Source organism: Oncorhynchus nerka, linkage group LG26, assembly GCF_034236695.1.
Source record: "Oncorhynchus nerka isolate Pitt River linkage group LG26, Oner_Uvic_2.0, whole genome shotgun sequence".
NCBI classification, from domain to species: domain Eukaryota; kingdom Metazoa; phylum Chordata; class Actinopteri; order Salmoniformes; family Salmonidae; genus Oncorhynchus; species Oncorhynchus nerka.
Window position 1 is genome coordinate 17,153,736 of NC_088421.1, and position 27,223 is coordinate 17,180,958.

General features: G+C 40.0%; 1 protein-coding gene and 1 long non-coding RNA gene across 2 annotated transcripts in view; one reads left to right on the forward strand and one right to left on the reverse strand.

Annotated features, from left to right (window-relative positions):
• The window catches only part of LOC115110508 (uncharacterized), a 34,382-nt gene extending 20,577 nt beyond the window's left edge, over positions 1-13,805 (forward strand). The window contains exons 2-3 of the long non-coding RNA XR_003860639.2: positions 12,427-12,549; positions 13,287-13,805. This is a non-coding gene — a long non-coding RNA (uncharacterized LOC115110508). The remainder of the gene's footprint in view (positions 1-12,426; positions 12,550-13,286) is intronic.
• On the reverse strand, positions 3,143-21,873 carry LOC115110507 (inward rectifier potassium channel 4-like). Its single transcript, XM_029636230.2, has 3 exons — positions 21,529-21,873; positions 10,866-11,035; positions 3,143-8,900 (listed from the first exon to the last, which is right to left on the reverse strand). The coding sequence occupies exons 2-3, from the start codon at positions 10,901-10,903 to the stop codon at positions 7,325-7,327; spliced, it is 1,614 nt and encodes a 537-aa protein (XP_029492090.1). The 5' UTR covers positions 10,904-11,035; positions 21,529-21,873; the 3' UTR covers positions 3,143-7,324.
• Positions 21,874-27,223: the final 5,350 nt, after the last annotated feature.

Below are 27,223 nucleotides of genomic sequence, written 5' to 3' on the forward strand. Positions count from 1 at the left end.
TTCGGATAACAGACTTTTGATAAGAGACTCTGGATAAGGGACTTTGGATAAGGGACTCTGGATAAGGGACTCTGGAAAAGGGACTCTGGATAAGGGACTTTGGATAGGGGACTCTGGATAAGGAACTTTGGATAAGGGACTTTGGATAAGGGACTCTGGATAAGGGACTCTGGATAAGAGACGTTGGATAAGGGACTCTGGATAAGGGACTCTGGATAAGGGACTGGATAAGAGAAGTAAAATGTAGTTGCACATACAGAAAATGTATGCACGCATGATTTTAAGTCGCTTAGGATAAAAGTGTCTGCTAAATGTAATGTGTTATTATAATTATATGAAGTACCTCTGCTTTGGCTAAGACATGTCTACCTTGGAGGTCATAACAGATATGCAGTGTGTTCAGTGAGGCAGGGTTCAAAGAACCTGGCAATGTCCCTGGGTTTGTCTGCACCACTATTTGGCCTCTGTGACCCCTATTCAGATTCCCTATCTGTTCTACCAAGACCAGATGGGTAGTACCTGAGCGTATCTCTGAAGGTTCCGTAACAGCTCTCTGTGACCCCTATTCAGATTCCCTATCTGTTCTACCAAGACCAGATGGGTAGTACCTGAGCGTATCTCTGAAGGTTCCGTAACAGCTCTCTGTGACCCCTATTCAGATTCCCTATCTGTTCTACCAAGACCAGATGGGTAGTACCTGAGCGTATCTCTGAAGGTTCCGTAACAGCTCTCTGTGACCCCTATTCAGATTCCCTATCTGTTCTACCAAGACCAGGTGGGTAGTACCTGAGCGTATCTCTGAAGGTTCCGTAACAGCTCTCTGTGACCCCTATTCAGATTCCCTATCTGTTCTACCAAGACCAGATGGGTAGTACCTGAGCGTATCTCTGAAGGTTCCGTAACAGCTCTCTGTGACCCCTATTCAGATTCCCTATCTGTTCTACCAAGACCAGATGGGTAGTACCTGAGCGTATCTCTGAAGGTTCCGTAACAGCTCTCTGTGACCCCTATTCAGATTCCCTATCTGTTCTACCAAGACCAGATGGGTAGTACCTGAGCGTATCTCTGAAGGTTCCGTAACAGCTCTCTGTGACCCCTATTCAGATTCCCTATCTGTTCTACCAAGACCGGATGGGTAGTACCTGAGCGTATCTCTGAAGGTTCCGTAACAGCTCTCTGTGACCCCTATTCAGATTCCCTATCTGTTCTACCAAGACCAGATGGGTAGTACCTGAGCGTATCTCTGAAGGTTCCGTAACAGCTCTCTGTGACCCCTATTCAGATTCCCTATCTGTTCTACCAAGACCAGATGGGTAGTACCTGAGCGTATCTCTGAAGGTTCCGTAACAGCTCTCTGTGACCCCTATTCAGATTCCCTCTCTGTTCTACCGAGACCAGGTGGGTCCTACCTGAGCATATCTCTGAAGGTTCCGTAACAGCTCTCTGTGACCCCTATTCAGTAATGGCCTCAGATCCCCTTAATACACTACGTATTTTACGATTTGATGCTTTTCATTTTACATTTGGATATTCTTGTTTTGTAGAGTCCCGTAAGTCGCTTAGCGAATCATGAGTGATCAGACATATAGTGGGCCAAAAAGTATTTAGTCAGCCACCAATTGTGCAAGTTCTCCCACTTAAAAAGATGAGAGATGCCTGTAATTTTCATCATAGGTACACTTCAACTATGACAGACAAAATGAGAAAAGAAATCCAGAAAATCACATGGTAGGATTTTTTATTAATTAATTTGCAAATTTGGTCACCTACAAACAAGCAAGATTTCTGGCTCTCACAGACCTGTAACTTCTTCTAGTGACTCCCCATCCCGCGTGCGGGAGCGTAATCATCGACTGACACTAATTAGCATAACGCAACGGACATAAATATTCCTAAAAAATATTAGTAACAAAGCCTACCATCAGTAACACACTACGCCGCCAGGGACTCAAATCCTGCAGTGCCAGACGTGTCCCCCTGCTTAAGCCAGTACATGTCCAGGCCCATCTGAAATTTGCTAGAGAGCATTTGGATGATCCAGAAGAAGATTGGGAGAATGTCATATGGTTAGATGAAACCAAAATATAACTTTTTGGTAAAAACTCAACTCGTCGTGTTTGGAGGACAAAGAATGCTGAGTTGCATCCAAAGAACACCATACCTACTGTGAAGCATGGGGGTGGAAACATCATGCTTTGGGGCTGTTTTTCTGCAAAGGGACCAGGACGACTGATCCGTGTAAAGGAAAGAATGAATGGGGCCATGTATCGTGAGATTTTGAGTGAAAACCTCCTTCCATCAGCAAGGGCATTGAAGATGAAACGTGGCTGGGTCTTTCAGCATGACAATGATCCCAAACACACTGCCCAGGCAATGAAGGAGTGGCTTCGTAAGAAGCATTTCAAGGTCCTGGAGTGGCCTAGCCATTCTCCAGATCTCAACCCCATAGAAAATCTTTGGAGGGAGTTGAAAGTCCGTGTTGCCCAGCAACAGCCTCAAAACATCACTGCTCTAGAGGAGATCTGCATGGAGGAATGGGCCAAAATACCAGCAACAGTGTGTGAAAACCTTGTGAAGACTTACAGAAAACGTTTGACCTCTGTCATTGCCAACAAAGGGTATTTAACAAAGTATTGAGAAACTTTTGTTATTGACCAAATACTTATTTTCCACCATAATTTGCAAATAAATTCATTAAAAATGCTACAAATGTGATTTTCTGGATTTTTTTTTCTCATTTTGTCTGTCATAGTTGAAGTGTACCTATGATGAAAATTACAGGCCTCTCTCATATTTTTAAATGGGAGAACTTGCACAATTGGTGGCTGACTAAATACTTTTTTGCTCCACTGTAACTGCCTCAGTCTGATAGTTGATCCAGGGAGCTGGGAGGGTGAACACACTGGAACAAATCCACCACTAGAGGGAACGCTTGCCTCAGTATTCCCTGCTGGAGACCTCGCTGATGGAATCGTGTTCAGAGTCACCTAGTGGCGCAGCACGGGAACAACAACTCCATCCTTCCACCCCTTTATTCTCTCCTCACTTCCTGGACTTCCTCCTCTGCATTCAACTGTTTGTTAGTCAGGGCACAAATATTGTTCATATTCTACATGTACAGAGACAGTCAAATAACATACATTATACATATTTATTTTCAACATCAGAAGGTACACACAAGGAATGAAGTGCGTTCTATGATTTACTCGCTGTTCAAGCTTGTGTTGTTCAGGGAATTTGTCTGTTCTGTTTCGCCACGCACGGCATGTTAATAGAGACGTGCGAGCCGGGAGACTGAGCGGCAGAGATAAATCAACACAATTATTTCAGGAAATAATATTACACAGTTGTTTTACAAACACAAGTTGTAAACCAGATATAGTAGCATAATAAAGATTGCTCACCGTCATCGCTCAGCATTTACTCCATGCTGCTGCAGCATATCGACATGTACACACAACCCCTCAAACACAGTACGTTCATTGTAAAAATATAAAGTAGCAGTTGCATTTTGTGGTAACAACGTTTCCCATGTGCCTCAACTGTCACAAAGGTCTGGTTATTTGAAAAAGTGCAAGTTTTGACTTGAAAAGCCTACTGTCATACTGAATGCCCAGTGCTCTCTCTCTCTCTCTCTCTTTCTCTCTCTCTCTCTCTCTCTCTCTCTCTCTCTCACACACACACACACACATTCAAGTTGATATAATCCTCACAAACAATTTTGCAGATGTAAAAATGGCGAAAGTTACTCAAGAACAAAATGTTGTTGGGTGAAGATGAAGAGACAAACAGGTGCAGTGTAGTGCAGGAGACAGACAAAAGGGACATGTGCATCATTCAGACAACTACACACAATAGGAGCTACGGTGCAGGAGATTCATGAATCATTTCATACACAAACCATATGCCAACAAACAAGACAGCGTTGTTTATATTTGACGTGGGAAAGAGATGAAATATAGACACTTTGGAATATACAAAGATGTTTCTCTATTCAGTCTCTCTAGAATCAACCTTTATGAGATCTCACGTTCTAAAGACAACAGCTTTCAGATGATTCCCCTAAAGGTGTCTCTCTATTCAGTCTCTCTAGAATCAACCTTTATGAGATCTCACGTTCTAAAGACAACAGCTTTCAGATGATTCCCCTAAAGGTGTCTCTCTATTCAGTCTCTCTAGAATCAACCTTTATGAGATCTTACGTTCTAAAGACGACTGCTTTCAGATGATTCCCCTAAAGGTGTCTCTATATTCAGTCTCTCTAGAATCAACCTTTATGAGATCTCACGTTCTAAAGACAACAGCTTTCAGATGATTCCCCTAAAGGTGTCTCTCTATTCAGTCTCTCTAGAATCAACCTTTATGAGATCTCACGTTCTAAAGAGAACAGCTTTCAGATGATTCCCCTAAAGGTGTCTCTATATTCAGTCTCTCTAGAATCAACCTTTATGAGATCTTACGTTCTAAAGACGACTGCTTTCAGATGATTCCCCTAAAGGTGTCTCTATATTCAGTCTCTCTAGAATCAACCTTTATGAGATCTTACGTTCTAAAGACGACTGCTTTCAGATGATTCCCCTAAAGGTGTCTCTCGGGAAACGTCTTTAAGGTGACAGGAGAGACCAGATAAGTAACTCATGATAAGTTCTCTACTGATATACACTGAAGAGAGGGACTTTCCATTATGTCACATTCATGCTCCTTTTGCAACACAAAAACCAGGCTTGAATAAATAGGTGAGAAAAAGCTACCTGATTCTAGAGAATGAAAACACCTAGTTCTTTTCTGCAGCAAATGACGAACTGGATTTCAGACATTAAGACCCTTAGCTATGATTATTTAACGATTGCGTTGGTCATTGTATTGTTGTTATTACGCACAGTAACAACCGATAAATGATTCATTGATCTATGCTAAAGACACTATGAAAACAACGTGTGTAAATGAGTAAATTAGGGAGAAAAGAGGCTCAGAGGAAAACTTGACTGAAGAACAATAGTGCAAATAGTAGAAAGCAGCAAACTATCCTGTCTGTTATATTGCACAGCTGAACTGAGAGTTGATATAGTATTTGAACCCACGTATGATTCATATCACATGTCATATCACCAGTCATTTTATCATTACAGAACACTGGAGGTTGATTCCACATCAAAATATCATGTCCAAATTAAACAAACGGCGTAATACGACTGTGTAGATAAACATCATACCTACCTACTTGAATGTCACTCAAATATTCTGGGTATCTTCCCTGCACATTTCCTCCTGAGACAGTTTCTGTAGCAGAAGTGCTCCTTTGGTCAAATGTCTGTTTATCATTGCACACGTCTCAACAAGTCATTATTTGTCTCATCCTCAGCTCTCTGCTGGAACTGTCCATCTCTTGCTGTTCCTTTCCTATTACCTCGTTAAAAGAGTCGCCCGTTCATACAATCTCATGTGTAAATATCTCTCTAGGTGACTGTCCCACAGCCCAACTGAGGTGCACGTATGGGTGAGGTGTGCAGAGTAGAACCACTACCTCAGCCTCCCATTTGGTTCTCTACACAAACAAAAACATGGGCTCAGGTAAAAGTACAAAATAATGCTGGCAAGGCGAAAGGGGTGTAGATCTAGTACTAAATCCAGAGCAAAACGTGCAAAAAACAAATGGAAGACCTCACTTCAAGACCTACAGGTAGGTATATACAGTTGATGTCGGAAGTTTACATACACATTAGCCAAATACATTTAAGCATTTACATTTCTGACATTTAATCCTAATAAAAATTCCCTGTCTTAGGTCAGTTAGGTACACCACTTTATTTTAAGAATGTGAAATGTCAGAATAATAGCAGATATAATTATTTCTTTCAGCTTTTATTTCTTTCATCACATTCCCAGTGAGTCAGAAGTTTGCATACACTCAATTAGTATTTGGTAGCATTGCCTTTAAATTGTTTAACTTGGGTCAAACGTTTCGAGTAGCCTTCCACAAGCTTCCCACAATAAGTTGGGGGACTTTTAGCCCATTCCTCCTGACAGAGCTGGTGTAACTGAGTCAGGTTTGTAGACCTCCTTGCTCGCACACGCATTTTCAGTTCTGCCCACACATTTTCTATAGGATTGAGGTCAGGGCTTTGTGATGGCCACTCCAATACCTTGACTTTGTTGTCCTTAAGCCATTTTGCCACAACTTTGGAAGTATGCTTGGTGTCATTGTCCATTTGGAAGACCCATTTGCGACCAATCTTTAACTTCCTGACTGAATTCTTGAGATGTTGCTTCAATTTATCCCCCTAATTTTCCAACCTCATGATGCCATCTATTTTGTGAAGTGTACCAGTCCCTCCGGCAGCAAAGCACCCCCACAACATGATGCTGCCACCCCGTGCTTCATGGTTAGGATGGTGTTCTTCGGCTTGCAAGCATCCCCCTTTTTCCTCCAAACATAACGACAGTCATTATGGGAAAACAGTTCTATTTTTGTTTCATCAGACCAGAGGACATTTCTCCAAAAAGTACGATCTTTGTCCCCATGTGTAGTTGCAAACTGTAGTCTGGCTTTTTTATGGCGGTTTTGGAACAGTGGCTTCTTCCTTGCTGAGTGGCCTTTCAGGTTATGTCGATATATATATATTTTTTACTGTGGAGATAGAGACATATGTACCTGTTTCCTCCAGCATCTTCAGAAGGTTCTTTGCTGTTGTTCTGGGATTGATTTGCACTTTTCGCACCAATGTACGTTCATTTCTAGGAGACAGAACTCATCTCCTTCCTGAGCGGTATGATGTTTATACTTGCGTACTATTGTTTGTACAGATGAACGTGGTACCTTCAGGCATTCGGAAATTGCTCCCAAGGATGAACCAGACTTGAATGCACCAACAATTCTGAGGCTGATTTCTTTAGATTTTCCCATAATGTCAAGCAAAGAGGCACTGAGTTTGAAGGTAGGCCTTGAAATACATCCACAGGTACACCTCCAATTGACTCAAATTATGTCAATTAGCCCATCAGAAGCTTTTAAAGCCATGATATCATTTTCTGGAATTTTTAAAGGCACAGTCAACTTAATGTATGTAAACTTCTGACCCACTGGAATTGTGATACAGTGAATTATAAGTGAAATAATCTGTCTATAAACAATTGTTGAAAAAATTACTTGTGTCATGCACAAAGAAGATGTCCTAACTGACTTGCCAAAACTATAGTTTGTTAGCAAGAAATTTGTGGAGTGGTTGAAAAACAAGTTTTAATGACTCTAAGTGTGTGTAAACTTCCGACTTCAACTATATGAATGGAGGGGTTGGGAAGGGTCTGAGGATGCCATCCCTTTGCCTCAGATTCCTGACTCACTTTTATATGTCAGTGGATCACGAGTAATGGTCGTCTGTAGAATGTCAAAATCCATCTGATTGTCCAAAACACACAGCATGTTGCTGCCGGATGTCATTGTGGCTGTGTCCTGAAACAAATTATGAAAGTCTACAGAAACTGAATTCCTCCTTTCCTCCTCCCTGTCTTTTCCCTTTTGCCTATCCAGTTCATCCTCGTCCTCTCCACAGCTCAGTGCTACCTCATTCTCATAGCAGAAGTCGCTGGGGGAGTGGGGGGTTACAAGGTGCTGGGTGATTCTGGGGCTGGTTGGGAATAGTGAGTGGGAGGAGGCGGATGAGGCAGGCCGGCTGGCCATCTCACTGAGCTCCTTGGCGCTGCAGTGGGGTGTGGAGGGCACCTCGTAGGTCTTGTGGAAGCGAGCATAGTCCACCTGATACTTGGTTCGGTCCTCAAAGATCACAGGCTCAAACCTATGCCCCCATAGGATCTCCTTGGCCAGATAGGAGCTGCGGGCCTGGGTGGTCATGGCGGTGGCCTCCACCATGCCCTCCAAGATCACTACGATCTCAAAGTCATCCGACTCCAGATCAGCCCGGCTCACAGTATACAGGGGGCTGTCCTCGTCGATCTCATGGACGATAACCAGAGGAGAAACCAGAAAGAGTCTGTCTATGCCTTCATCGTAGCCTACGTTGAGATCCCTCTGCTCTAGAGGGATAAACTCTCCCTCTGCCGTGACGTAGGGTCGAATGAGCTGTGCCCGCACATGGGCCTCCACGATGTGGCTCTTGCGCAGGTTACCCACCCGCCACATGAGGCACAGCTTGCCATCGCGCAGGGAAATCACAGCGTTTTTCGAGAACAGCAGGGTCTGGTTCCTCTTCTTAGGGCGTGCCATTTTGACCATGATTGTACCAAGCATGAAGGAGTCAATGATGCAGCCCACTATGGACTGGACCACCACTGTGATCACTGCCACAGGGCACTCCTCAGTGACACAGCGCCACCCATAACCAATGGTGGTCTGGGTCTCGACGGAGAATAGGAATGCTCCGACGAAGCCCTCCACATGAAGGAGACATGGCTGCCACTTTTTCTGCACCCCTTCAACTTCACCAACCCCAAGCCCATTCCCTTCCAACCCCGAAGAGGAACTCATTCCAGGGTGCTCATCAAAATCCCCATGGGCTCTGGAAACTGAATAGAAGATTATTCCAAAAAACATCCAGGAGGACATGAAGGTCGAGCAGAAGAGGAGTAGTAAGTATCTCCAGCGGATGTCCACGCAGGTGGTAAAGATGTCGGCCAGGTAACGTTGTGATTTCTCCTCCATGTTAGAGAACACCACGTTGCAATGCCCATTTTTCTTGACGAAGCGACTTCTTAGTTGGCTCGATCCTGTAGTAGAGATCTTTCCGTTGTAATTGTTCATCCTACGACCTGTGGCTCCTGATATCCTATCTCCTCCGGATGTGCCACTAGGGGAGGGGAACCGGCTATTTGGCGAGCTGTGGCCGTTGTGGAGCCCAAGTGTGGAGATTTTCAGGCCCTCCTCATCTGTTGCTGTGAAGCTGTACCTGTTGGGTTAACAAAAGGGGAAAGTGTGGATAAATAAGAAAATTGACCAGAGTGATGCAAGAGATGTGTGAGTGGTTCGAGAGAGGGTGTAGAACAGGAAGAGTTGAGGTTGAGGTGTCCGTGGTCTCATAGGGCTATCTGTTCTTACCAGTGTGCCCTACAGGACACAGTGACTATGAATAGCTTGCCAACTCTGCACAGTGTGAGAGACATAATGTATGACTCACATTCTCTCATGCATTAAGACTGCGCTTAGGAAGGATATGCTGTGAATGAGAAATGTATTACAGTCCTATAAGGGTATCCTTCTTGAATGCAAAGGTAGCATGAAATGATGCTTTCTCACTTTCCTCAAGACCATTTGACCTACCTCTGGTAACCTCTTAATATTGATCAGACCGACCTGTCTCTCTCCTCTGGAGAGGATAACCTGGGAAGGTGAGTTGTGTTTAGCTATGTGAGAGGGATTGCGGTCATCACGGGTTTAGGGATTATACATGAGCCAAGTCTCTTGACAGCCTATGTTGACTGGGCCATACAGACATTATATTGACCAATTTATAGTGCTCCATTGATCAGGAAACTATATTCAACCATATACTTATTGAATTTTTTATGTTTGCACTATTTTGGTTCCATTCATTTGATATTGAAGTTATGTGCATTTGAAGTCGGAAGTTCACATACACATTAGCCAAATACCTTTAAACTCAGTTTTTCACAATTCCTGACATTTAATCCCAGTAACAATTCCCTGTCTTAGGTCAGTTAGGATCACCACTTTATTTAAAGAATGTGAAATGTCAGAATAATAGTAGAGAGAACGATTTATTTCAGCTTTTATTTCTTTCATCGCATTCCCAGTGTGTCAGAAGTTTACATACACTCAATTAGTATTTGGTAGCATTGCCTTTAAATTGTTGAACTTGGGTCAAACGTTTCGAGTAGCCTTCCACAAGCTTCCCACTTGAAATACATCCACAGGTACACCTCAAATTGACTCAAATTATGTCAATTAACCTATCAGAAGCTTCTAAAGCCATGACATAAATTTCTGGAATTTTCCAAGCTGTTTAAAGGCACAGTCAACTTAGTGTATGTAAACTTCTGACCCACTGGAATTGTGATACAGTGAATTATAAGTGAAATAATCTGTCTGTAAACAATTGTTGGAAAAATGACTTGTGTCATGCACAAAGTAGATGTCCTAACCGACTTGCCAAAACTATAGTTTGTTAACAAGAAATTTGTGGAGTGGTTGAAAAACGAGTTTTATTGACTCCAACCTAAGTGTATGTAAACTTCCGACTTCAACTGTACATTGGCGAGCTAAGGTTGTCCATTTCCCTGTGATAACACAAATAAGGAGAAGCATTGTCAGCTTTGGGGACATAAGGTATGACCAGTGATGGAAAAAGTACCCAATTGTCACACTTGCGTAAAAGTCAAGATAATCACCCAGTAAAATACTACTTTTCTCAGGTCTAAAAGTATTTGGTTTTAAATATACTTAGCTATAAAAGGTAAATGTAGTTGCTCAAATATACATAAGTATCAAAAGTAAAAGTAGAAATCATTTCAAATTCCTTCTATTAAGCAAAGCAGACAGCACCATTTTCTTGTTTGTATTTATTTACGTATCGCCAGGGGCGACCAACACTCAGACATACAATTAAAGCATGTGTGTTTAGTGAGTCTGTAAGATCAGAGGGATGACCAGTGATGTTCTCTTGATAAGTGTCTGAAATCCTGTCCTGCTAAGCATTCAAAATGTTACCGGTACTTTGGGGTGTCAGGGAACATGTGTAGAGTAAAAAGTACATTATTTTCATTAGGAATGTAGTGAAGTAAAAGTACAAATGTAAGTAAAAATATAAATAGTAATATCCCCAAAATTACTTTAGTAGTACTTTCATTTCTGGGTATGGCACAGGTATGACATAATCCATTGATGGCATCCTCACCTGTTGGCCCGTGCTGTTCCCATGGCACCAGTGATCATCAGGTGGTCAGTAGGTCTATAATTAGGGTGGGAGGCTGGACTCCGCCCTGGCAAGTAGTCTACTGCGAAAGATTTGGTATCGGCATGGCAACTGTCAATGTGTGCACGGACAGCATCCCCCTGTGAAGACCACTACAGGGAGAAAGATTTGACATTTTGCCAAGATTCCTACACAGTACAGGTGTGGGATATTAATTTGACCTATATAGTCAGTGCAAAATAGTCCTGCAGCAAAATTATTCAAACATTTAGTCCATAATGTTGCTTGATCGGTGGTTAGGATATTAGCTGGTCAAAGTGAGACTACATGAAAAGTGAAATACTGTTAATATAACTGTAGGTTTTCAGTGAATGTATGAAATCACAAAGCTCATCTACATTTCCTGCTTCTCAGGTAAATTCTCAGCCAAAATAATAATGATAAAACTAAGATCCTACATCTGTACCTGTGCATCACCATATCATTTTGCATAGATTTAGATAATTATCCCTCAACATTCATAACTGATTTAGTGTGAGGACATTTTATTGAGAGAACTAGGATTTGATGTGACCTGGTTTTTGGGTTACAAACAATCAGTTCTAGTCAAAAGTTTGGACATACCTACTCATTCAAGGGTTTTTCTTTATTTTTACTATTTTCTACATTGTAGAATAATAGAGAAGACATCAAAACAATGAAATAACACATCGAATCATGTAGGAAGCAAAAAAGTGTTAAACAAATCAAAAATATTTTAGATTTTAGATTCTTCAAAGTAGCCACCATTTGCCTTGCTGACAGCTTTGCACACTCTTGGCATTCTCTCAACCAGCTTTATGAGGTAGTCACCTTAAATGCATTTCAATGAACAGGTGTGCCTTGTTAAAAGTTAATTTGTGGGATTTCTTTCCCTAATGTGTTTGAGCCAATCAGCTGTGTTGTGACAAGGTAGGGTGGTCTGTATATCTTCAAATAAGAGTTCAGTCCTGAGACAATACACTTCTGTGGTTGATTGTGTTATTCGTCTCTTTATAGAGGCCAATGTCACAACTGAAAATACACCTGTCATTACTTCATTTCGACGCTAAATAAAGACTTCAACGAAACTAAACAGCGTGGTTCCACCATGATCACCAAATTTCCTAACGTCACGTAATATTAGAAAACGGCTCAGGGTTGTTTCTGTCATTACTTATCTATGTAAAATAAATCCCTCTCATAATCCTTGCATCATAATACCTACGATACATAACACTTAGAAATCCAAGATCAAGGTAGTAGTTGTAGCTTTATTTTGTGAAAACATGCAAAGGTTTTGTGTCATTGTGAAACTACATCATTTGAGACCTTTGCACGAAAGGGCCAGTTTTCCTGACAGATCAACCGCCAGATGTGAGGATGTATGTGACAGTCCACAAAGCCAAACATGGTTGCCAATGGAATTGTCTGCAAGACAATGTACAATACAGTGACATTATTAGGATTGTTATCAATGTTTTTCACACTTCCCAGTGGTCTTATGTTGTGTCTTCTCCCACAGGTACTTCTGGTTCAGGAGGACAACATCAACTGAGGACATGATTACACTGAAGATCACATCCGTCAATGTCGGAGTAATCATGACGCTGGTCACTTTTTGGTTACAGGAGTTGAAATGAGACAGGTACAGATGCAGTGCTTGCAGGTGATTAGCAGCGAGCGGTTTCCATAGGAACCCTTTATTGTGGAATTTGGAGGGTGACTGTGTGGTGAAGCGAGGGGGATGGAGCGTATCGGTAAAACCACTAGAGACATGGTGGAGGGGGCTAGTAAGAGCTCTTCAGGATGAGTCACGGAGAGGGGAAGATTCAAGATTAAACAGAACACATCTTAAACTGATTCACAGAGGTTTAGCAAAATTACATCTAACAGTCACTCATCATCACAGTGTAGGGAGATGATGAGTGCATAGGAAGACTGAACTTTGGGGAGAGAAGGCCTAAATAAGAATCCTTGTTACACAACACAGATACAGATACTTAATCCCCCTTGAGCAGGAGGTGTGTGTGTGTGTGTGTGTGTGTGTGTGTGTGTGTGTGTGTGTGTGTGTGTGTGTGTGTGTGTGTGTGTGTGTGTGTGTGTGTGTGTGTGTGTGTGTGTGCGTGCGTGCGTGCGTGCGTGCGTGCGTGCGTGCGTGCGTGCGTGCGTGCGTGCGTGTGTGTGTGCGTGCGTGTGTTGGCTGGGGAGGGGAGACTTCCCTCACTGTATCTTTATGTGTACTTGTCTGGCAAGGCCATTCTTAACCCATAATCTCTTAAATTACAGATGAATAGTCTCCTAATCTCTAGTCTCAAAGAAGTGATATGAAAGGCAGATCTAAATAGAGTGACCTGGTTCAGATTTCCCACTAATCCCTTACAGAGAGAGAAGAAAAGGAGGGAGATGGTGCTGGTGGCGGACAGTGTTGTGGAAGGATGACGACGCCAACAGGACATCTCCTAAACCACGTCATACTTGTCCCAGGTTAATCACTGGAGCAGGATTACATACCATTTGGCATATGGGTTCTTACTGCACATCAAGACATATCTCAAACACATAGGAAGATAATACACAAGCTGGGCCCAAGCAGTCCTCTCTGAGATGTATAAAAAGGAACAGTATGCGTATGAGCCTACCGATGGCTGTTCAAAATGGGTAGGGTTCGGTTGCGATGTGTTTCTTGTTGTCATTATGATTTTTTGTTGTATTTATTGATGAGAAACCAATGGGATGTAGGCCTACAAGGAAAGTAATAAAACAAGAAAATAATAAAGGTGGACCCAACCACAAGTTCCTTGTTTTCTCAAACGCTACAGTTAAAGCCCATGCTATTCTAAAACCAGATTTAGGGTTTGGGATTGTATAACTGAATGATAAAACATGCTATTCTAATACCAGACGCAGGGTTTGGGATTGTATAACTGAATGATAAAACATGCTATTCTAAAACCAGACGCAGGGTTTGGGATTGTATAACTGAATGATAAAACATGCTATTCTAATACCAGACACAGGGTTTGGGATTGTATAACTGAATGATAAAACATGCTATTCTAATACCAGACGCAGGGTTTGGGATTGTATAACTGAATGATAAAACATGCTATTCTAAAACCAGACGCAGGGTTTGGGATTGTATAACTGAATGATAAAACATGCTATTCTAATACCAGACGCAGGGTTTGGGATTGTATAACTGAATGATAAAACATGCTATTCTAATACCAGACGCAGGGTTTGGGATTGTATAACTGAATGATAAAACATGCTATTCTAAAACCAGACGCAGGGTTTGGGATTGTATAACTGAATGATAAAACATGCTATTCTAAAACCAGACGCAGGGTTTGGGATTGTATAACTGAATGATAAAACATGCTATTCTAAAACCAGACGCAGGGTTTGGGATTGTATAACTGAATGATAAAACATGCTATTCTAAAACCAGACGCAGGGTTTGGGATTGTATAACTGAATGATAAAACATCCTATTCTAATACCAGACGTAGGGTTTGGGATTGTATAACTGAATGATAAAACATGCTATTCTAATACCAGACGCAGTGTTTGGGATTGTATAACTGAATTATAAAACATGCTATTCTAAAACCAGACGCAGGGTTTGGGATTGTATAACTGAATGATAAAACATGCTATTCTAAAACCAGACGCAGGGTTTGGGATTGTATAACTGAATGATAAAACATGCTATTCTAAAACCAGACGCAGGGTTTGGGATTGTATAACTGAATGATAAAACATGCTATTCTAATACCAGACGCAGGGTTTGGGATTGTATAACTGAATGATAAAACATCCTATTCTAATACCAGACGCAGGGTTTGGGATTGTATAACTGAATGATAAAACATGCTATTCTAATACCAGACGCAGGGTTTGGGATTGTATAACTGAATTATAAAACATGCTATTCTAAAACCAGACGCAGGGTTTGGGATTGTATAACTGAATGATAAAACATGCTATTCTAAAACCAGACGCAGGGTTTGGGATTGTATAACTGAATGATAAAACATCCTATTCTAATACCAGACGCAGGGTTTGGGATTGTATAACTGAATGATAAAACATGCTATTCTAATACCAGACGCAGGGTTTGGGATTGTATAACTGAATTATAAAACATGCTATTCTAAAACCAGACGCAGGGTTTGGGATTGTATAACTGAATTATAAAACATGCTATTCTAAAACCAGACGCAGGGTTTGGGATTGTATAACTGAATGATAAAACATGCTATTCTAAAACCAGACGCAGGGTTTGGGATTGTATAACTGAATGATGAAACATGCTATTCTAATACCAGACGCAGGGTTTGGGATTGTATAACTGAATGATAAACATGCTATTCTAAAACCAGACGCAGGGTTTGGGATTGTATAACTGAATTATAAAACATGCTATTCTAAAACCAGACGCAGGGTTTGGGATTGTATAACTGAATGATAAAACATGCTATTCTAAAACCAGATGCAGGGTTTGGGATTGTATAACTGAATTATAAAACATCCTATTCTAATACCAGACGCAGGGTTTGGGATTGTATAACTGAATGATAAAACATGCTATTCTAATACCAGACGCAGGGTTTGGGATTGTATAACTGAATTATAAAACATGCTATTCTAAAACCAGACGCAGGGTTTGGGATTGTATAACTGAATAATAAAACATCCTATTCTAATACCAGACACAGGGTTTGGGATTGTATAACTGAATGATAAAACATGCTATTCTAATACCAGACGCAGGGTTTGGGATTGTATAACTGAATGATAAAACATGCTATTCTAATACCAGACGCAGGGTTTGGGATTGTATAACTGAATTATAAAACATGCTATTCTAAAACCAGACGCAGGGTTTGGGATTGTATAACTGAATAATAAAACATCCTATTCTAATACCAGACGCAGGGTTTGGGATTGTATAACTGAATGATAAAACATGCTATTCTAATACCAGACGCAGGGTTTGGGATTGTATAACTGAATGATAAAACATGCTATTCTAATACCAGATGCAGGGTTTGGGATTGTATAACTGAATTATAAAACATGCTATTCTAAAACCAGACGCAGGGTTTGGGATTGTATAACTGAATGATAAAACATGCTATTCTAAAACCAGACGCAGGGTTTGGGATTGTATAACTGAATGATAAAACATGCTATTCTAAAACCAGACGCAGGGTTTGGGATTGTATAACTGAATTATAAAACATGCTATTCTAAAACCAGACGCAGGGTTTGGGATTGTATAACTGAATGATAAAACATGCTATTCTAATACCAGACGCAGGGTTTGGGATTGTATAACTGAATTATAAAACATGCTATTCTAATACCAGACGCAGGGTTTGGGATTGTATAACTGAATTATAAAACATGCTATTCTAAAACCAGACGCAGGGTTTGGGATTGTATAACTGAATGATAAAACATGCTATTCTAAAACCAGACGCAGGGTTTGGGATTGTATAACTGAATGATAAAACATGCTATTCTAATACCAGACGCAGGGTTTGGGATTGTATAACTGAATGATAAAACATGCTATTCTAAAACCAGACGCAGGGTTTGGGATTGTATAACTGAATTATAAAACATGCTATTCTAATACCAGACGCAGGGTTTGGGATTGTATAACTGAATGATAAAACATGCTATTCTAATACCAGACGCAGGGTTTGGGATTGTATAACTGAATGATAAAACATGCTATTCTAATACCAGACGCAGGGTTTGGGATTGTATAACTGAATGATAAAACATGCTATTCTAAAACCAGACGCAGGGTTTGGGATTGTATAACTGAATGATAAAACATGCTATTCTAAAACCAGACGCAGGGTTTGGGATTGAATAACTGAATGATAAAACATGCTATTCTAAAACCAGACGCAGGGTTTGGGATTGTATAACTGAATGATAAAACATGAAGTGGCTAATAAGAGTCTGTTACAGCAGTACTTAATGTTGGCAGGTACAGAGGGAATGAGTTAATAAAGGGAATGACCTTTATTTTCTCTGGCTTTGGTACATTTCCTGAATCCATTCAGATGCAAAACCTTGTCTGGTCAAATTAGATTATGATCATAATAAACTATTTTAATCTTGTCAGTTCCCCGAACAAGCCTGAAATTCAGTTGATCAATCCAGTCTGGGCTCTCAGAGATTTCACTAAGAAGGTCTACTGATATCATTTTTACAATGCAACAAGTGGAACAATTTTTTTTTAAATTCTTCCATGAGCCACTGTGTCAAAGAAACATGACCAAATGACATCTGACAGTCTAGGAATTCCCATCACCCTTCATTTGTAACAGATCAATCCCTGTCTCCCTGCGTGTCAATCATGTTGAACGATCTGGAACCTTCTCTGTCTGTTTACAGCTAGGGTAGAGTACCCTAATTAGGGTCAGTCAACAACAGCCCCCTACTAAGTTTTAATTTTTTTAATAAAAAAAAAATGTTTTACCTTTATTTTACTAGGCAAGTCAGTTAAGAACAAATTCTTATTTTCAATGACGGCCTAGGAACAGTGGGTTAACTGCCTGTTCGGGGGAAGAACGACAGATTTTGTACCTTGTCAGCTCGGGGATTTGAACTTGCAACCTTTCGGTTACTAGTCCAATGCTCTAACCACTAGGCTACCCTGCCGCCCCAGTAGTGATTGATCAACCCCAGTCAGCTCGACCATTGCATGCATGGCTTCAAATGTGTGTTTAAACAAGGAAAGTGTTACATAATGAAGGGCCAAGTAGATCAAAGTCATTATTTTTGCAGGTAAATGGGATGAATTCTCTGCTTGGTTCATTTTATTACTACTTCTATTGTACTATTACTTTAACCTGTATAAATCTTGTTTTAGAAACGTGCTGAAAATTCTAATTATATGGGAAACGTAAGGTGGTGTTGGCTTTGTAAAGATAATAACTTGTTTCATCGTTGCTAAATCCCAGTTTTTAGAACACAGATGCAGAATCACAAGCGGGTTTTACCAGTAAGGATCGCCTGGCCACACAGAGTTAACTGTAGGATTATCTGTTTCATTACAACTTTCCTCCAACTTTCCTGAACCTCTGCTCCCTGTGTTTATTTATATATCCCTCCCTGTCCCCGTCTCCTGTTTATTTATATATCCCTCTCTGTCCCCGTCTCCTGTTTATTTATATATCCCTCTCTGTCCCCGTCTCCTGTTTATTTATATATCCCTCTCTGTCCCCGTCTCCTGTTTATTTATATATCCCTCTCTGTCCCCTTCTCCTGTTTATTTATATATCCCTCTCTGTCTCCGTCTGCTGTTTATTTATATATCCCTCTCTGTCCCCGTCTCCTGTTTATTTATATATCCCTCTCTGTCCCCGTCTCCTGTTTATTTATATATCCCTCTCTGTCCCCGTCTCCTGTTTATTTATATATCCCTCTCTGTCTCCGTCTGCTGTTTATTTATATATCCCTCTCTGTCCCTGTCTCCTGTTTATTTATATATCCCTCTCTGTCCCCGTCTCCTGTTTATTTATATATCCCTCTCTGTCCCCGTCTCCTGTTTATTTATATATCCCTCCCTGTCCCCGTCTCCTGTTTATTTATATATCCCTCTCTGTCCCCGTCTCCTGTTTATTTATATATCCCTCTCTGTCCCCGTCTCCTGTTTATATATATATCCCTCTCTGTCCCCCGTCTCCTGTTTATATATATATCCCTCTCTGTCCCTGTCTCCTGTTTATTTATATATCCCTCTCTGTCCCCGTCTCCTGTTTATTTATATATCCCTCTCTGTCCCCGTCTCCTGTTTATTTATATATCCCTCTCTGTCCCCGTCTCCTGTTTATTTATATATCCCTCTCTGTCCCCGTCTCCTGTTTATTTATATATCCCTCTCTGTCCCTGTCTCCTGTTTATTTATATATCCCTCTCTGTCCCCGTCTCCTGTTTATTTATATATCCCTCTCTGTCCCTGTCTCCTGTTTATTTATATATCCCTCTCTGTCCCCGTCTCCTGTTTATTTATATATCCCTCTCTGTCCCTGTCTCCTGTTTATTTATATATCTGTCCCTGTCTGCTGTTTATTTATATATCCCTCTCTGTCCCCGTCTCCTGTTTATTTATATATCCCTCTCTGTCCCCGTCTCCTGTTTATTTATATATCCCTCTCTGTCCCCGTCTCCTGTTTATTTATATATCCCTCTCTGTCCCCGTCTCCTGTTTATTTATATATCCCTCTCTGTCCCCGTCTCCTGTTTATTTATATATTCCTCTCTGTCCCCGTCTCCTGTTTATTTATATATCCCTCTCTGTCCCTGTCTCCTGTTTATTTATATATCCCTCTCTGTCCCCGTCTCCTGTTTATTTATATATCCCTCTCTGTCCCCGTCTCTTGTTTATTTATATATCCCTCTCTGTCCCCGTCTCCTGTTTATTTATATATCCCTCTCTGTCCCCGTCTCCTGTTTATTTATATATCCCTCTCTGTCCCCGTCTCCTGTTTATTTATATATCCCTCTCTGTCCCCGTCTCCTGTTTATTTATATATCCCTCTCTGTCCCCGTCTCCTGTTTATTTATATATCCCTCTCTGTCCCCGTCTCCTGTTTATTTATATATCCCTCTCTGTCCCCGTCTCCTGTTTATTTATATATCCCTCTCTGTCCCTGTCTCCTGTTTATTTATATATCCCTCTCTGTCCCCGTCTCCTGTTTATTTATATATCCCTCTCTGTCCCTGTCTCCTGTTTATTTATATATCCCTCTCTGTCCCCGTCTCCTGTTTATTTATATATCCCTCTCTGTCCCTGTCTCCTGTTTATTTATATATCTGTCCCTGTCTGCTGTTTATTTATATATCCCTCTCTGTCCCCGTCTCCTGTTTATTTATATATCCCTCTCTGTCCCCGTCTCCTGTTTATTTATATATCCCTCTCTGTCCCCGTCTCCTGTTTATTTATATATCCCTCTCTGTCCCCGTCTCCTGTTTATTTATATATCCCTCTCTGTCCCCGTCTCCTGTTTATTTATATATTCCTCTCTGTCCCCGTCTCCTGTTTATTTATATATCCCTCTCTGTCCCCGTCTCCTGTTTATTTATATATCCCTCTCTGTCCCCGTCTCTTGTTTATTTATATATCCCTCTCTGTCCCCGTCTCCTGTTTATTTATATATCCCTCTCTGTCCCCGTCTCCTGTTTATTTATATATCCCTCTCTGTCCCCGTCTCCTGTTTATTTATATATCCCTCTCTGTCCCCGTCTCCTGTTTATTTATATATCCCTCTCTGTCCCCGTCTCCTGTTTATTTATATATCCCTCTCTGTCCCCGTCTCCTGTTTATTTATATATCCCTCTCTGTCCCCGTCTCCTGTTTATTTATATATCCCTCTCTGTCCCCGTCTCCTGTTTATTTATATATCCCTCTCTGTCCCCGTCTCCTGTTTATTTATATATCCCTCTCTGTCCCCGTCTCCTGTTTATTTATATATCCCTCTCTGTCCCCGTCTCCTGTTTATTTATATATCCCTCTCTGTCCCCGTCTCCTGTTTATTTATATATCCCTCTCTGTCCCCGTCTCCTGTTTATTTATATATCCCTCTCTGTCCCCGTCTCCTGTTTATTTATATATCCCTCTCTGTCCCCGTCTCCTGTTTATTTATATATCCCTCTCTGTCCCCGTCTCCTGTTTATTTATATATCCCTCTCTGTCTCCGTCTGCTGTTTTTTGCTCTGGTGTGCTGTAGGCTACTCGACAGATCCATCCTTTATCGACATTTTCCTCTTTACACATTTACTGTAGCTTTGACATTTGGACGTCATCCATTATTGTGAATGGGTCTGTAAACCCTGGGTTAATTCGCTCTCAGTTTGTGAACAAAACATTGTGATGACCTCGAACACAGACTAAATGAGCCTAGAGAGGAGCAGGTCTTACTGTCATAACAGCAGGTGACTATGACTGATTCCTGGATGCCCTAGAGATGAAATAAGATTGAACTGTATAATAAAGCAGCTGTTTGCTCTATATCCCTACACAGCAGTTTCCTTGCAGTGTATGATCATGGACTGGGTGACGCAGTGCCTCATTGAGCTCTAGATTGATGGAAGGACAAACTTTAATGGGGAATGGTAGTGTATAAGTGTCTCATGCAAATGTCTTGAGCAGGTATTATTGTCAAATACTTAGTAGGAGATATCCAAATAACCAAGTTCACAATTATAAATTCAAATATTGCTCTGACCAGTTTAAACGTATCTTTGATAATTATTAGCCTAGTTATAAAAAAAAACTCAGTTAAACCAAGGTTACGCATCCTATCAATAGTAGCATACCCAGGTGAGACCGGACAGCTGTTCCAGGAACCATGAAATAGAAGAGGCATTTGATTCTCACTGGTTTCAGAACAAGCCTTCATTATTTGTAGATGATCTTTTTGAAAATACATTTTAAAGACTGAAAATGGAATAGTAATACATTTTCACTTGGTGAAGTCTGTGAGTCCTGTTTCCCACCACAAACGTCTTGACATTCTAATGTGTATTGGACACTGGGGACCTTTACGCATTTTAGGTTATGATTTAGGAAAATGTATAAATAGGCCAGGCTTACCTTAAAAACAACAAGTTATTATGTTGTGCAGCTTGCTTGTTGTTTCGATCCACTTCTGAATTATAACCTCAATTCTGAATAGTCCACGCACTCTTTGGAAGGAAGGATGTGTAACCCCAGGAGTCTCTGTTGTACGCCTTGCCTTTCGGCAATAGTTCTATCCTGTTCTGTTTCCACTCTCTTATTCCTTTAACATTAATCACACATTTTTGCATATCTTTATAGTTTTTTCCTCTTTTGTTTTTGAATCCTTTGTTGTCCTCTGCTGCCTTCTAACTGTCTCCTGTAATCCGGTCGGTGCGCGCTCTCCTCCACAGACTCGTGCACTGGAGTCTCCAAATGCTGTGCCAATTTACTCTGTGAAAAGTGTGTGGGTTCCAGGGGGTGCTTGTCAGTTTGATTATGTTTCCCTCACGTCTTCATGTATATGTGTAGGCGTTAAATGATGCGCCCCCTTCTCATTTTACTAGTTGACTGCATCTCAAATCTATGTCTCATTGGAATAATTGTGGTGAGATGAACATGAAGTAGTTGTAAGAATGGGTATAAAAGTTGTTATAACCTTGTTAATACACTACCAAGTCACTTGGACTGAATTTTGCGTACTGAACTCTGTATAGAATAAACCATAATTTCAGTTCCTTGAAATCTTTACCCACTCACAGTGGCTCTCAGGCTGGTTTCTAGCCCACTATCTCTGCTAGTGCAGTCAGTCTCACTGTCAATGCATGTTAGTCTCCAACCACAGTCATACACTCCCCCAAGGCACTCTGCAGGCCTAGTGCACTTGGTGTGGTAATCTTCAGTCCTTCACATAACAGGACACTTTATAAAGTGTAGGATTGTAAAGTTGTTCTCTTTTTCTCTTGATTTTGCACGTTATTTATGAGAACATATATTTATGAGGACAGTATATATGGGATTTGTCTGAACTTCATCCATAGACCTAATGGTCCGTGTGAAATCGGAAGTTGCGCTGAACTCTCATCATAACTTGACATGTTGTTGCTGTGATGTTGAAAATAAATTGCAGATAATTAACCTAAATGGAAACAACCCAGAAGCGTATGCCAGTGCAGTATTCCTGATCTTGGGTATGGATGGAGCACAATTGTTTCTATGGAAACCATTTCCTTTAACAATCTTCTCTCTCCCTTTTCTCTGCTCCTAAATTATAGAGCAGAGGGGGCTTCTTTTCAATGCGCTCTCCTCCTCAATAGGAAGGTGGGAGTATATCTGTCCATATGACAGGCTCATAGAAGAGTAGTGAGGGGGTGGACTGAGATAGGTACCAAGAACAGACTGACGAGTGGCTGAGGGGAGATGGAGAATGGATGTTGCGGGGCAAAAGGAGCTTGGAGAAAAGGTACTAAAGTATGAGCATTTGAGGTGTGTTAATGAAATCTAGATACAAAATATTCCTCATGACATGTAGCTGGCCACTGACTCAGCTGACCTGTACACTGTAATGAAGGAAGGTGTGGCTATCAAAACGTTATGGGGACTAATCTGACACCCAGGGCTGATTACTGACTAATAATACACACACAGAGGAGTCATCTTGTGGTCATCTTCTACTCAGATTCTACTGTAGCCTGTCTGGTCACTCTGTCTGACCCTTTATACTGTCCTCTTGGCAGCCAGAGACCATGACAGTTGTATAATGGTAAAAGAAAGTCACATCTAAATCAATTTAAAGTGGTTTTCCTATATTGTTTTAGATTAGCATTAGATATAGATTTATATTATCTCTAATGTTGATCCATTCATATACCTTCATATTATCTCTAATGTTGATCCCATCATATACCTTTATATTATCTCTAATGTTGATCCATTCATATACCTTTATATTATCTCTAATGTTGATCCATTCATATACCTTTATATTATCTCTAATGTTGATCCATTCATATACCTTTATATTATCTCTAATGTTGATCCATTCATATACCTTTATATTATCTCTAATGTTAATCCCATCATATACCTTTATATTATCTCTAATGTTAATCCCATCATATACCTTTATATTATCTATAATGTTGATCCATTCATATACCTTTATATTATCTCTAATGTTAATCCCATCATATACCTTTATATTATCTCTAATGTTAATCCCATCATATACCTTTATATTATCTCTAATGTTAATCCCATCATATACCTTTATATTATCTCTAATGTTAATCCCATCATATACCTTTATATTATCTCTAATGTTAATCCCATCATATACCTTTATATTATCTCTAATGTTGATCCCATCATATACCTTTATATTATCTCTAATGTTAATCCCATCATATACCTTTATATTATCTCTAATGTTAATCCCATCATATACCTTTATATTATCTCTAATGTTAATCCCATCATATACCTTTATATTATCTCTAATGTTGATCCTTTCATATACCTTTATATTATCTCTAATGTTAATCCCATCATATACCTTTATATTATCTCTAATATTAATCCCATCATATACCTTTATATTATCTCTAATGTTGATCCCATCATATACCTTTATATTATCTCTAATGTTAATCCCATCATATACCTTTATATTATCTCTAATGTTAATCCATTCATATACCTTTATATTATCTCTGATGTTGATCCATTCATATACCTTTATATTATCTCTAATGTTGATCCTTTCATACACCTTCATATTATCTCTAATGTTGATCCATTCATATACCTTTATATTATCTCTAATGTTGATCCTTTCATATACCTTTATATTATCTCTGATGTTAATCCCTTCATATACCTTCATATTATCTCTAATGTTGATCCATTCATATACCTTCATATATCTCTAATGTTGATCCATTCATATACCTTTATATTATCTCTAATGTTAATCCCATCATATACCTTTATATTATCTCTAATGTTAATCCCATCATATACCTTTATATTATCTCTAATGTTAATCCCATCATATTACCTTTATATTATCTCTAATGTCGATCCCTTCATACTTGTAATAGGACAGTTGGACATGTTTATGAACAGGTCATATACTGTATGCTCAATGTCTATCTTTACAACAAACATAAGTAATAACTCAGTAATACCAGAGCAACATATTTGGCAAATAAATAATGTCATTGAAGAATACTGCCTATATGACGGTATAGACCCTAAAACACACAACTAACTATACACTCACAATTGTCCCTTTGAAACGGACAGAAATGTTTTTGCTCTGCTATTACCTCAGGACTTAGCACTTAGATCCTCAGGAGAGGTTTTTCCACTCGGTACAGGGGAATGATGGAGGGCAATGACTTGCAACAGACGGAGAGACAGAGGGAGTGGATTATAATCACACTGCTGGACACAGGAACAATAATTTAGGAGCAGGGGACCAGGAAGGGAGGGTGAGGGGTGCCAAGCAAGAAGAGGGTGGTGATTAGTTTTGACGATGATTCAGATATTTAAGAGGATTGTAGGGTAGGCAGGGAGGTGGAGGAGATAAATATAGAGGGATGAAGAGTTGAACCAGGGAGATGGAGATAGTGAGTAGTTCAAAGCACTACACAAAACATGGAAACAAAATGATGAGCTCTCACTTGTCATTATGTGTCATAAACAGTTGAAAGCTCAAAAGAAAATTGTCAGGACTCGGCAAACCAAAAAACCATGTGTTTTGTATAGAAGTATAACAAAAAAGTTTTAAAAATGCAAGACAAAGTACACTACATGACCAAAAGTATGTGGACACCTGCTCGTCGAACATTTGATTCTAAAATCATGGGCATTAATATGGAGTTGTTCCCCGCTTTGCTGTTATAACAGTCTCCACTCTTATGGGAAGGCTTTCCACTAGATGTTGGAACATTGTTGCGGGGTCTTGCTTCCATTCAGCCACAAGAGCATTAGTGAGGTCAGGCACTGATGTTGGACGATTAGGCCTGGCTTGCAGTTGGCACTCCAATTCATCCCAAAGGTGTTCGATGGGGTTGAGGTTAGAGGTCAACCGATTAATCAGAATGGCCGATTAATTAGGGACAATTTCAAGTTTAATCAGCATTTTTGAACACCGATTATGGCCGATTACATTGCACTCCAGGAGGAGACTACGTAGCAAGTTGACTACCTGTTATGCGAGTGCAGTAAGGAGCCAAGGTAAGGTGCTAGCTAGCATTAAACTTATCTTATAAAAAACAATCAATCTTAACATAATCACTAGTTAACTACACATGGTTGATGATATTACTAGTTTATCTAATTGTCCTGCGTTGCATATAATCGATGCGGTGCCTGTTAATTTATCATTGAATCACAGCCTACTTTGCCAAATGGGTGATTTAACAAGTGTATTCGTGAAAAAAGCACTGTCGTTGCGCCAATGTGTACCTAACCATAAACATCAATGCCTTTCTTAAAATCAATACACAAGTATATATTTTTTAACTTGCATATTTAGTTAATATTGCCTGCTAAGATGAATTTATTTTAACTAGGGAAATTGTGTCACTTCTCTTGCGTTCTGTGCAAGCAGAGTCAGAGTATATGCAGCAGTTTGGGCCGCCTGGCTCGTTGCGAACTGTGTGAAGACCATTTCTTCCTAACAAAGACCGTAATTCATTTGCCAGAATTGTATATAATTATGACATACCATTGAAAGTTGTGCAATGTAACAGCAACATTTAGACTTAGGGATGCCACCTGTTAGATAAAATACGTAACGGTTCCGTATTTCACTGAAAGAATAAACGGTTTGTTTTCAAAATGATAGTTTCCGGATTTGACCATATTAATGACCTAAGGCTTGTTTTTCTGTGTGTTATATTATAATTAAGTCCATGATTTGATAGAGCAGTCTGACTGAGCGGGGGTAGGCAGCAGCAGGCTCGTAAGCATTGATTCAAACAGCACTGCCCTGCATTTGCCAGCAGCTCTTCTCTGTGCTTCAAGCATTGCGCTGTTTATAACTTCAAGCCTATCAACTCCTGAGATTAGGCTGACAATGCTAAAGTACCTATGAGAACATCCAATAGTCAAAGGTATATGAAATACAAATGGTATAGAGAGAAATAGTCCTATTAAAACTACAACCTAAAACTTCTTACCTGGGAATATTGAAGACTCATGTTAAAAGGAACCACCAGCTTTCATATGTTCTGAGCAAGGATCTTTTTTTTTTTTTACATGGCACATATTGCACATTTACTGTCTTCTCCAACACTTTGTTTTTGCATTATTTAAACCAAATTGAACATGTTTCATTATTTATTTCAGACTCAATTGATTTTATTGATGTATTATATTAAGTTTGTTCATTCAGTATTGTTGTAATTGTCATTACTACAAATATATATATACAGTGCCTTGCGAAAGTATTCGGCCCCCTTGAACTTTGCGACCTTTTGCCACATTTCAGGCTTCAAACATAAAGATATAAAACTGTATTTTTTTGTGAAGAATCAACAACAAGTGGGACACAATCATGAAGAGGAACGACATTTATTGGATATTTCAAACTTTTTTAACAAATCAAAAACTGAAAAATTGGGCGTGCAAAATTATTCAGCCCCTTTACTTTCAGTGCAGCAAACTCTCTCCAGAAGTTCAGTGAGGATCTCTGAATGATCCAATGTTGACCTAAATGACTAATGATGATAAATACAATCCACCTGTGTGTAATCAAGTCTCCGTATAAATGCACCTGCAC